Source organism: Orcinus orca, chromosome 15 (genome assembly GCF_937001465.1).
Source record: "Orcinus orca chromosome 15, mOrcOrc1.1, whole genome shotgun sequence".
Taxonomy (NCBI): Eukaryota; Metazoa; Chordata; class Mammalia; order Artiodactyla; family Delphinidae; genus Orcinus; species Orcinus orca.
Window position 1 is genome coordinate 57,772,591 of NC_064573.1, and position 12,134 is coordinate 57,784,724.

The 12,134-nt window shown below is 38.3% G+C and overlaps 1 protein-coding gene across 3 annotated transcripts in view; it reads left to right on the plus strand.

The window, feature by feature from the left end:
* The window catches only part of ARHGAP28 (Rho GTPase activating protein 28), a 146,887-nt gene that overhangs the window by 73,848 nt on the left and 60,905 nt on the right, over positions 1-12,134 (plus strand). For all 3 annotated transcript variants that reach the window (XR_007471828.1, XM_033439376.2, XM_004275946.4), the window contains exons 2-3: positions 4,527-4,729; positions 9,172-9,389. Coding sequence is in view for 2 of the 3 variants with exons in the window: in XM_033439376.2 (XP_033295267.2) it covers positions 4,527-4,729; positions 9,172-9,389 (421 nt within the window). In the remaining variant the exon portion in view is untranslated. The remainder of the gene's footprint in view (positions 1-4,526; positions 4,730-9,171; positions 9,390-12,134) is intronic.

The window sequence follows — 12,134 nt, forward strand, 5'->3', positions numbered from 1 at the left end:
AAAGATGAAGGTGAATTAAAGACATATTCAGAAAGAAATATGAGGGGATTTGTTGCCAGCAGATCCATAGTACAAGAAATGCTAAAGAAAAAGAGAGGAAATACCAAAGGAGGTTCTCAAAACCGATTAGAATGATCTGTTATGGATACATGGACATGCAGGAAGGATGAAGCGCACCAGAAAGGATAAACATAAAAGACTACTTATTTAATTTTTAAAAAGATTATTGACTTTTTAAAAGAAACAAAAATAATAACCATTGTGGGTGTAAACATGTGAAGAAGCAACATGTATGACAATAGTAATATAATAAGGGGTGGAGGGAGATTTAAACTCTTATACATTATTTGCATTGTTCTGAAGTTGTAGCATCTCCAGTAATCATTAAAATATAAGGTATTTCTAAAAACATTATGGAGGGGAAAATGGAATAGTAAAATCTTTAAAAAAATTTTTTTTATTAATGCCACTTTGAATTTATGGTAATTATCATCCACTTAAATCTAATTTTAAACCTAATGGTGTTTTGGAACTTCCCTGGAGGTCCAGTGGTTAAGACTCCATGCCTCCACTGCAGGGGACCCGGGTTCAATCCCTGGTCTCGGGAACTAAGATCCTACATGCCTCATGGCGTGGCTAAAAAAACCCCACAAACCTAATGGTGTTTTCCCAACAAAAGTTGCTATATAATGCTGTGTAACAGTTGCATTCTGTTTTTCATGTAGTGTTTTCCTGGTATTGTTTTGGAATAAAAAATAACAAACAGCTGATGAAGCTGAAGCTCTGTTTATCCTAATATGGTGAGGTTTGAAGCTGTGAGGCTCATCAAAGTGGTGGATGAGCCCAAGCATCACAATTATGTAATACTTTAAGACTGGAAGGTCACGGTCCCTACTCTACCCTGGGGTGAAGGGGGAAATATTTGGATCCCTAACTAAAAAGTGAGAACTCTTCCAAATGCGCTTATCCCAAAAATGCTGTTTGACTTACTTGCCAAAAAAAATAGTTGACCATTGCAATTAAAGGATTCTTTGGGTGGATTGTCTCAGATGAAACCAGTGTGTTACGCAGATGTTCATGACCTGTATTTCACCTCCAATCCTCCCGTTCCCAGCAGAAGTTAATGAAGATCTCTTCTCTGAGATTCTACCAGTGTTCCCTTTGCATGAGTAAGAAACCGTGCTGTAACTAAAAGGATCATTATTAGCCCTAAATATATATGCCCCTTATCTTCTAAGATTCACTTAATATTTCCCAAATTTCTCACTTTTTCAAACATTTTCAGTGCTTAGGTATATCTGCATGTTTTCTTAATTTCTAAGAGAAATGGTGCTTTTCCATGCAGCCATTGAGGTTATCTTTGTATTGGCATGGAAGAGATACCTATGACATGTTTTTGTTTTTGTTTTTGTTTTTTGCGGTATGCAGGCCTCTCACTGTTGTGGCCTCTCCCGTTGCAGAGCACAGGCTCCGGACGCACAAGCTCAGCGGCCATGGCTCACGGGCCCAGCCGCTCCGCGGCATGTGGGATCTTCCTGGACTGGGGCACGAACCCGTGTCCCCTGCATCGTTAGGCGGACTCTCAACCACTGTGCTACCAGGGAAGCTCTATGACATGTTTTTGAGTGGGGAAAGCAAAGCAGCTTATCGAACAATATGATATGATACAGATAGGAAGAAACCTTCAGCTTCCGCTTTATAAATTGTGTATTACTTAAACTTTTATGCTTATAATATACCGCCTTATAATTTTTAAAAACTTAGTCCATGTCTTCTGTTAAGACTGTTAATTTTTTATAAGTTATATTCATTTTCAAAGAATAAACCTAAAAAAAAACCCCAAACTGGAACTAGAGAATGTTTTGGGCATCTATATACTTTTTCCTGAATATGGTACACGGAGGGCAGTAGGCTGTGTGAGCAGTGGTAACTGATTACAGTTTCACAGAAGTAGATGTTTATATACTATAATTCTATGAATTCATTAGTGGTTTTCAAAAGAGAAAAGGCTGAAGAGCCTAAAAATAGTAAAGGGAGCAGTAACTGCCTTCATGACCTGTGTTGATTTCCTATGTATTTCAACCACTAGAATGTGTCTGTCTTGTCAAACTGTAAAGAATTCAGTGAAGAACTCTCATCACCCAATTATCAAAGCGTCATAAAATTATTTTTATCAGCAAAGAATAAAAAAAATAAAAGTGGGTATCTAATATTTTCCTGAAATGCTCTGAGTTTTAAAAATAAGTTGGCTAACTCACTGCAAAACTAGAACTACTTACAGTCTGGTACAGTCTCAGGATCAATGATCAAATTCTAGAAATTTATACTAAAGATGATTGAGAAATCTAGGATTCCTAGAGGTATAGACCATATGAGCACATGGAACTTTTTTCTTATTCCCCTTTCTTTTTGTACTGTTATACATATCAGTGTGCTTTACATATGCTCTAGGACACGGCTAAGTTTGGTAGTAATCCACTGCTGCTCTGAATGTCAAAATTGAATTGTCCTAAGCGAGTCAGAATGCCACGGTTGGACATTACTATGTCATTGCTCTTTCTATCTGGATTTCTTGTTTTGGATAAAACAGCTCTGACCACACATTGGTTAAGTAGTCTCAACTTTTTGGTTCAATTCCACCTGGACCCAAGGAGAAGAAAGCAAGTGTGGAGGAGTTCTTTGACAGGAGTTGCATATACACTCCAACTGGAAAATTAAAAAGAAAAAAAAATCATGTAAGAATAAGAACAGAAGATCATACTGTATAGAGTAATTCAGTCATTCTTCCTGGTTGAGGACTGAAGTGTTGTATGTAATCGAACATTCTGTTCCTAAGAAGTGTAATATTTGTCAATCATATATCACAGAGTCAAACATTTAAAAATTTTTCCAGCTTTATTGAGATAGAATTGACATATAACATGGGGTAAATTTCAGGAGTACGACCTGAAGATTTGATATATGTATATATTGCTAAATGATTACCACAATAAGGTTAGTTAATGCATCCACCACCTCACATAAAATATTTTATTTTTATGTAAATCTCCAAACTCTCTCAGAATTCCAGCATTTTGGCATCTGTCTCCCCTACTGTGTCTCTTGTTTTTTAGACTAACATCTGTTGGATGTTTTATGTCCTAAATGCTTTACGTGTGCTAATTCACTTAGTCCTGGCAGCAATCCCACGAGGAAAGCATCCCATGGAGCTGCTCTGTGCCTTGTTCAGCTGTTGTCTGCTAGGCTAGCAGTGGTCCTGCTGGGTGGCGATACCTGGAGCTTCGCTGCCCCCCTAAGCATTTGGGCCTTTCCCTTGGTGGTGATCTGGTTCTCCCTGAACTGAGTCAGTGCCCCACTTCCCCATCCTAATACAGAGTTTTTCCGTTTAGTGTCATGGATTATTTCCTCTCATTAGCTCATTTTCTCAACAGCCAACTTTTAAAAAATGTATCTTTAAATTTAAAAATATTTGTTTTTAAATTCTGGTACAATGTGCGACATAAAATTGACCATATTAACCCCTTTAAGCCTACAGCTCAGTGGCATGAAGCACATTCACACTGTTGTGCAACCGTCTCCACCTTCCAGCTCCAGAACTCGTTCATCTTGTAAAACTGAAACTCTCTACCTGTCAAACAATAACTCGCCATGCCTCCTTCCCCGCAGACCCTTACAACCACCATTCTACTTTCTGTCTCTAGGCGTTTGACTCCTTTAGGTCCCTCACATAAGTGGAATCATACAGCGTTTGTTTTTCTGTGACTGGCTTATCTCACTTAGCCTGATGTCCTCAAGGCTCATCCATGTTGTAGCATGTGTCAGAATTTCCTTTCTTTTTAAGGCTCAATAATATTTCGTTGTATGAATAGACCACATTTTGCTTATCCATTGGTCTGTCAGTGGATGTTTAAGTTGCTTCTGCCTTGTGGCTATCGTGAATCACTGTTATGAACATGGATGTACATGTATCTCTTCAAGACTCTGCTTTCAGTTCTTTTGTACATAGAGTCAGTGGAATTGCTGGATATCACAGTAGTTCTGTTAGATTTTTTGAGGGATTGCCATGCTGTTTTCCACAGAGGCTGTACCATTTTACATTTCCACCAACAATGAACAAGGGTTCCAGTTTCTCTACATCCTCGCCAATGCTTATTTTGTTTGCTTAATAGTACCCACCCCACTGGATGTGAGCAGCCAGCTTTTTCACTCTTCTCTGACATCACCTTAGATACTTTACAGGGGCTAACTTTTACTATATATGTTTTGACTAACATGAACAGCTTCCCACTTTATGAGTGTGTGAAAGGTATAAAATGTATTTTTGTAGTAATTTCCGCATGGCCACAAAGTCATTATGAATTATAGAGAATGAAAAGGACGGGGCCACCGCAGACTGGAGGTTATTCCCTCAAACCCCTCTCTTTCACACTAACTCCATCTCTCCATTGATATCACACCTAAATTTAATTTTGTGATTTGTAACATGAGACACTGATTTTCGTTAACAGATACTATTCTTTTCTCAGAAAATCCATTTCTCGCTGCCGAAGAATTAGCAGGATGCTCTCCAATGAATCCTTACAATCCCCAGCATTCAGCCGCTCCAACTCTCAAGCCTCCATAGACAGCGCCTCCATGGAGGATTTCTGGCGGGAAATAGAAAGTATCAAAGAGAACAGCCTGGGAGTTCAGGAAGAGCAGACGCCAGCTGAGGCCAAGCCCCTGGATGGTGAGGTGCTAGATTGGTCTTCCCCTGTGCTGTCTTTCTTTGTATGCTCTCTTATTCTGTTGGCAGGTAGAAATCATTCCACTAGTAGTTTAACAAGTGAACCAGTAGAATTTGGCAAATCAGCTGCCTGCTCCCACCGATTTATATCTGCTGGTCTGGCTCAGGGTGGCTTCTGTGTAAGGTGACATGACCTGAAGGAGGGTTGTCAACACAATGCAAATTGATCCTTTACGTATCACCACTTAGGGATGCTGTACCCGTCTGTTGACTTGATTCATAATCATCTAGCAGATTGAGTATTCTCATTTTGATGGCTTTTATATTTGTATACTTGACCATTAATTACCAAAAGAGAGAGACAGACAGAAAAATAATTTACCAACATAATTCTGGATTAAAAATATTTAGCTATGAAGCATGTACTAGCATTAATGTATTTAGAGAACGGATAATCTAGTACTTCACCAAATAAGAGCCGTGTCAGATATGTCAATTATACTAGTTTCCAGTGAAATTAAACAAGAAGGTTGAGGACCCAAAAAGTATAATTGTCCGTAATTGTCAAAAAGTACAAAATTACTCACCTGAGATTAAAAGCATAGGTTATCTTCTCCAGGTACTACCTATGGACAAGTAAATGCATAAGAAAGACTGAAGGTAGTTTAGCAAGTATCTAAGAATGTTTTCATTAGCCAGTGATTAACCTCAAGACAGCTATCAAGATAAACTGAAACTTTAAAAAACTTTTTTTCTTTATTCCCTTTCTACAAGCCTATCCTTCTTAGATCTGAAAAACAATAGTTCAGATGTACCACAATTAGTATATTCCACTTAGCATTAGAAATAAAAAGTCCCACCACAGATTTTTTTTTTTTTTTTTTTTTTTTTTTTTTTGCTGTATGCGGGCCTCTCACTATTGTGGCCTCTCCCGTTGCGGAGAACAGGCTCCGGACGCGCAGGCTCAGCGGCCATGGCTCATAGGCCCAGCCGCTCCGCGGCATGTGGGATCCTCCCAAACCGGGGCACGAACCTGTGTCCCCTGCATCGGCAGGCGGACTCTCAACCACTGCGCCACCAGGGAAGCCCCCACCACAGATTTAATGAAAATCCATTCAAGGGAACTGTCCTGCATCAGAGAAGGATATTTTTATTCCTTTTCCTTACGTACTTACATTTTGCCTTTTCAGATCCAGAAAGACACATAAAGGAAAATACCTCTTATTCTCCACTTCTTTTTTCTTACTAGCTAGCTAGCTATCTATATTAAAAATCATGAGTTCGTACTGATAACCTCCAATTCCAATCCAACGCCACAAAGTTTGTTGTCTTCCATTTTTCTGTATTTATAACCCCCTTCTCCAATAATGACAAACCTGTTCCTCAATGTACTTTTTCATTTGCTCAAGCCTAGAGTATACAGAAAACATTCTCAGGCTTGCTAACATAAACTTCTACAAAAAGCATACCTACTAACTGGAGTTCAAAATTTATTTGACTGATATTATTTTCTTTGAAGCATATGCCTAGATCTTAAGTGTGCAATTCAATGACGTTTGACAAATACTAACCCTGTAACCTCACACAAATCGACATAACATTTCAGTCAACTCAGAATTTCCTCATGGTTTTTCCCAATCTCATCATCCCCGTGACTTGCTGTCCCTAGCCAGAGACAACCAAGGTTCTGATGTTTTTGCAGCATATAGTTTTGGGTTTGGCTTCTTTCACTGAACATAATATTTTTGAGATTCATTTGGTGTATTACTATTTCATTGCTTTTTATTATGGGATAGTTTGTATTAGTTTCCTAGCGGTGCTGTAACAAAGTACCACAGAACTAGGTGGCTTAAAACAACAGAAATCTGTTCTCTTGTGGTTCTGGAGACTAGAAGTCCAAAATCAAGGGGTCAGCAGGGCCCTCCTCTCTCTGAAGATGGTAGGGAAGAATCTGTTCCATGTCTTTCTCTTAGCTTCTGGTGTTGCCAGCAATCCTAGCTGTTCCTTGGCTTGTAGACAACACTTGCCATTCTCTACCTCTGTAGTCACGTAGCCTACTCCCTGTGTTGTTGTCTGTGTCTCACCTCCTCTTCTTATAAGGACACTAGCTATATCGGATCAAGGGCCCTCTCTACTCCAGTATGACCTCACCTCAACTTAAATCCTAATTATACCTGCCAAGGCCCTGTTTCCAAATAAGGTTACATTCACCTGTATTGGTGGTTAGAACTTCAGTGTATCTTTTTGGGGACCCAATTCAACCCATGACAGCAGTATTCTGTTGTATGAATATGCCATAATTTGTCTATACATTTAACTGTTAATGGTTGTTTGCAGTTTTGGCCATTATGAATAAGGCTGCTGTGAACAATCTTGTAGAAGTCTTTCGGTGGAGATATATTTTTATTTCTCTTGGATATATGTATTTTTCATAGAATATGTGTAATTACATAAGAAACTGCCAGCATTTTTCCAAAGTAGTTGTACCACTTCACACTCCTCCCAGCGGTATCTGACAGACAAGTCTAGCTGCTTCACATCCTTGCAACATTTGATGTTTTAAGACTTATTAACATGAATGATTCTAGGGATGTGCGGAGGTATCTCATTGTGGTTGTAATTATACTTCACCGATGACTAATGATGTCAAACGCTTTTTCCTGTGCTTATTGTCCATTCATATATCTTGCTTTGTGAAATCTTTTGACTATTTCTTTTAATTGGGTGTCTCTCTCTTGTTCTCTCACCTCTCTCATTTTTTAATTGTTTGCAACTGGTGTGCAGTACAATTGATTTTTGTACTTGACCTTATATTTCATTACCTTTCTAAACTGACTTACCAGGAGTTGTCTACTACTAGATTTCTTAGAATTTTCTACATAAACAAAGAGATCATTTGTGAATAGAGACAGTTTTACTTTTTCCTTTGTGACTTCACTCCGTCCCACAAATTTTGATATTTCATATTTTCATTATTATTCAGTTTAAAAAGTTTTCTCATTTTCTTGTAAAGCGTGTGGGAAGGCTTTTGTTCATGTACCAGTGATAGAATAACATAAGCAGAGTCCAACGCCTCTGGACTGATGATTTGATAGTGTACTTGCAAACCAGTCAATTCTGCTCTTTAAAAGAAACCTTATTCAGGTAATGCCTGTTTAGCATAGTTCCCAGAATGTTATAGTGTGTACAGTGGATTTTCTGTTACATGATGTTGTTATTCTGAATTCTTTAGTATTTCTGCACATCTAATTTATAATAGCGATTGATCTTCATCATGATGAATTTTAAGTTTTTTAGCTGCCTTCTGAGAAAAGGAAAGATTACCTAATGTTCAAAATAAGGAGAAAAGTAAGAGAACGAATATCTATTGAACACATACTCTGTTCTAGATTTTTTCCATCTGTCACAAATTCATTGATAAAATAATCCTCATAGCCACCTAATACTTTGGTGATTATTACCTCTGTTTTGCCAAGAGGACACGAGATCTAGAGATACTTAAAACTCTCCAAAGTCATTCAGTTAGTAAATGGTGGTTGGGATTTGAACCTGAATTTGTGTGATTAAAAAATTCTTTTGTGTGCCATTAAACCACATTTTTTCTGTCATGGTTTTAGTTTAGATATTAATATTTTATCATTTTTTGAAATTGGCTGTTCAGATATGGCTTATATTTAACTCTCTGGTAAGGAAAATTACCTTCCCAAATCTGCCAAATAACCTTACTCTACTAGAAGATACTTTAAAAATTTGACTTACTTAAAAAAATACAATACAGACCTTTTATTCATTCCTATAGGCCGTTCCCACAATTACTATGGGAAAAAGAATGGTCTTTTAAAGTTTTTTGAGGTTTAATTTACATACAATATTATATTAGTTTCAGGTATAAACATAATGATTAGATATTTGAATACATTGTGAAACAGTCACCAAAATAAGTGTAGTTAATGCCCATCGTCACACATAGTTACAAAATGTTTTTTCTTGTGGTAAGAACTTTGAAGATCCTACTCTCTTAACAATTTTCAAATATGCAATAGAGCATTATCAACTATAGTTACCATGCTGTACATGACATCCCCATGACTTATTTATTTTATTTTATAACTGGAAGTTTGTACCTTTTGACCACCTTTACCCATTTCGCGCACCCTCCACCCCTGGCCTCTGGTAAGCACCAATCCGTTCTCTATATTTATGAGCTTGGACATTTTGCTTTGTTTTGTTTTTAAACTCCACATATAATGAGATCATATGGTGTTTGGTGTTTTTCTTTCTCTGTCTGACTTATTTCATTTGGCATAATGTCCTCAACGTCCAGGATGGTCTTAATATATTGTCTAGTGATTATTTCTTACTTGCTGATGTGTACAGACTTACAGATATGCATGGCTTCCAATCTCAGAGTATTCTAACCTTCTCTTGGTAACTTCATCTTACAGAAGGAGAACTTGAAGCAGAGTGGTTGCAAGATGTAGGTTTATCAACCCTGATCTCGGGTGATGAAGAGGAGGGTGGCAAAGCCTTGCTCTCGACTTTGACTCGAACCCAAGCAGCTGCAGTGAAGAAGAGATATAATACTTACACTCAAACCATGAGAAAAAAGAACAAGCAATCCATCAGGGATGTCAGAGACATCTTTGGAGTCAGCGAACCTCCTGTAAGTAGTGAACAGGGCTCAAAAGGTTAGGTTTGCTTGAGGGGAGGGAAGGGGAATGTGGAAAAATTATCAGAAAAGGTCAATCATCTTCTAGCTTTAAGAGAAAAGTAAAGGAGACAGCAAACTGCAAAATTTTGCAAATTTGAAACTTAAGTGATTATTTCTTATTCCCCATACAGCAGTCTCCCCGCACACAAAATTTATTCCCTTCTTTTGAAGTTGATCACTTCTTTGGTAATGGAGCAAGTCTTTGTGGATGAGATACACGGAGCCTTTACTTAAACCTCAGCACTGAATGGAAACTCTGTGGACAGGCAAAGGAGTCCCAGAGAAGTGGGCCCAAGTATTATGTGCAAGTCTGTGTAGTTTGTTTTAATTGGGGGTGGGGATGGGAGAGTGGTTAGGGTACCCTTTATGTTCAAAGAAATTAAAATGATGAAAAGTGAAAGATGCAGCATTAATCAAATGGGCCAGAGAATGATTAAAAAAACCATGAGGGAAGCATCACATGTTTTCTGAGAAATGGCTGGTTGAAATGCCAGCGTACCCTTGGCTATTCCACGGCCACAGTTTTACTTCTGAGGCTGAGTCACGTCCTCCTATTTCTGTGGTTGTTTTACTGGTAGCTCTGCTTTACAGTTCACTCATTCATCCATTTATTGCATCATTGCAGTGTTGCATTGAAATAATTGCGTCGTTGATGCAACAGATAATTACTGGATACATTCTCTGTGCAATTCTTATATCAGGTTCTATGCAGATAGGATTCTTGGAACTTTGGGGTAATTCATATATAGGAAAAGGGGAACTTGATATTCTGCTGCAGTCACAGGTAAAGTTGCCTGGGGCAAGTTGGTTAATCACTTTGATTTAGGTTTCTCATCTGTTTAATTGTAATATCAATAGTGACATAAATTAAAACTTCAAGGATCTTGGGTAGCTGGCATAACTGAAGACAGTCTCTAATTTGAGTTAGTTTAGGTTGTCTGTAAGTCAAATCTTCTCTTAGATACATTAATCACAGCGGGGTGTTGCCAGGGCAGCTCACATATACAAAGTTAAGCTTTGTATTTGTGTTTACAATGTCCTAGAAGAGCGCTGTCCTTTAGAACTTTCTACGGCGATGGAAATGATCTATTTCTGTGCTGTCCAATATGGAAGCCCCCATCACATGTGGCATTAGCACTTGAAACGTAGCTAGTGTAAGTAAGGAACTAAAATTTTAATTGTAATTGATTTGAATCTAAAATGTCACATGTGGCTTGTAGCCAGTATAATGAACACAGTTCTAGAATCCTCTGCTGTATATAATGATATATACTCAAGGTAAGCCATTTTGAGTTCTACACTGTTTGAACTTTCAGCCTAGTTGAAACCTGGGTCTTCTTGGAAGGTGAGATTGTCTCAAGCTGTAACTGAGTAAAGGTGATGCCCACAGCTTGAGGCTAGGGCTCCAGCCACATGAGTCCTGGACAAGATGCCTATCAAAGAAAAGGTTTACCCTGCAGGTTTAAATTCCCTGGGTCATTTTCCAGTTATCTCCCAGATCATCTTGAGAGAATCCTAAGAACTTGGCCTACATGCGTCCTTTCCCCATTTCTGTTTCCAGCTACTTCAGACTAATATTTTTCCTCTTCCCTAGCAAACTGCAAAATATGGGTCTATAGCTTCTCCTGAATCCTCCAGTTACTCAAGAAAATGCATAACTAGCCTCTCTAGGTTTCCCAAAACGTTGCGCTATAGTCACATAGAAGCAGTGCTTCTCCCATTTCTTTCACTTGGACCCCGAAGGGAATCGTAAGGTGGGCACTTAGCACATTAGGGCTTAAGTATAAAATGAAATGAAGAGTCTTACTTTTCCATAACATGTAAGTGCAATAAACTGTTTGGTGTTTAACTCCAGCAAAGGCAGAGAGAGGGCCGCATTCTTGGTGAGCAAGGGGAGTAGCCCCGGGGGCTCTTCCTCCTGTCTGTCTTCCTCTTCTCCCACATACCCCCCAGTCTTGCTGCGGAAGCCCCAGTTCTAGAGAGAATGGGGAATGAGGCAGGGGAAGTGGTCGCAGGTAAAAGAATGACCATATATTCCAGGGAGTAGAGGTCTTGTGCTGTCCTGAGAAGTGGGGCACCTGGAAGTCAGGGAAAGCCTGGCATTGTATTATGCTGCTTAAAAATTCACATTGTTCTTTGTCAAAAATGTAAAAAGCCATATAAAGCCAGCCTTTTAAAAATATGGTATATGTACAATGTGTTAAGTCCTAATAAACATTCCCACAAGATTGTTTTTTCCTAAAAACTTCAGCATCTGCTTCTGCAGGTAAATAGACTTGGAGGTTCTTAGAAATGTACCTAAACTTTTAAGTTTCCGATTTGAATTTGACGTCATGAATACCAGTTCCTCCCTCCTCCTCCTTCTTCTCTTCCCCGCTCTCCCTTCCTTATTCTCTCCTATTCTTTATTTCTGTCTTTGTCATCGTTTACCTACATTAATAGAACAATTACATAAAGTTTCCATTCCATTTTCTTAATGAAGTTTTAACATTACAAGTTGCATTAGGTAATTTTGCATTAATCTTAGAATTATGAATCTGACCCACTATACTCACGAAATGAAGGTATAAATAATTTTTAAAATAAATATGGTTTTTTCTTAATTTTTTGCATATAGAATCCCAGGTTCAAAATCATTTTTCTTCAGAATTTGGAAATATTTGTCCGTTATCTTCTCTCACGCACCATTGCTGTGGG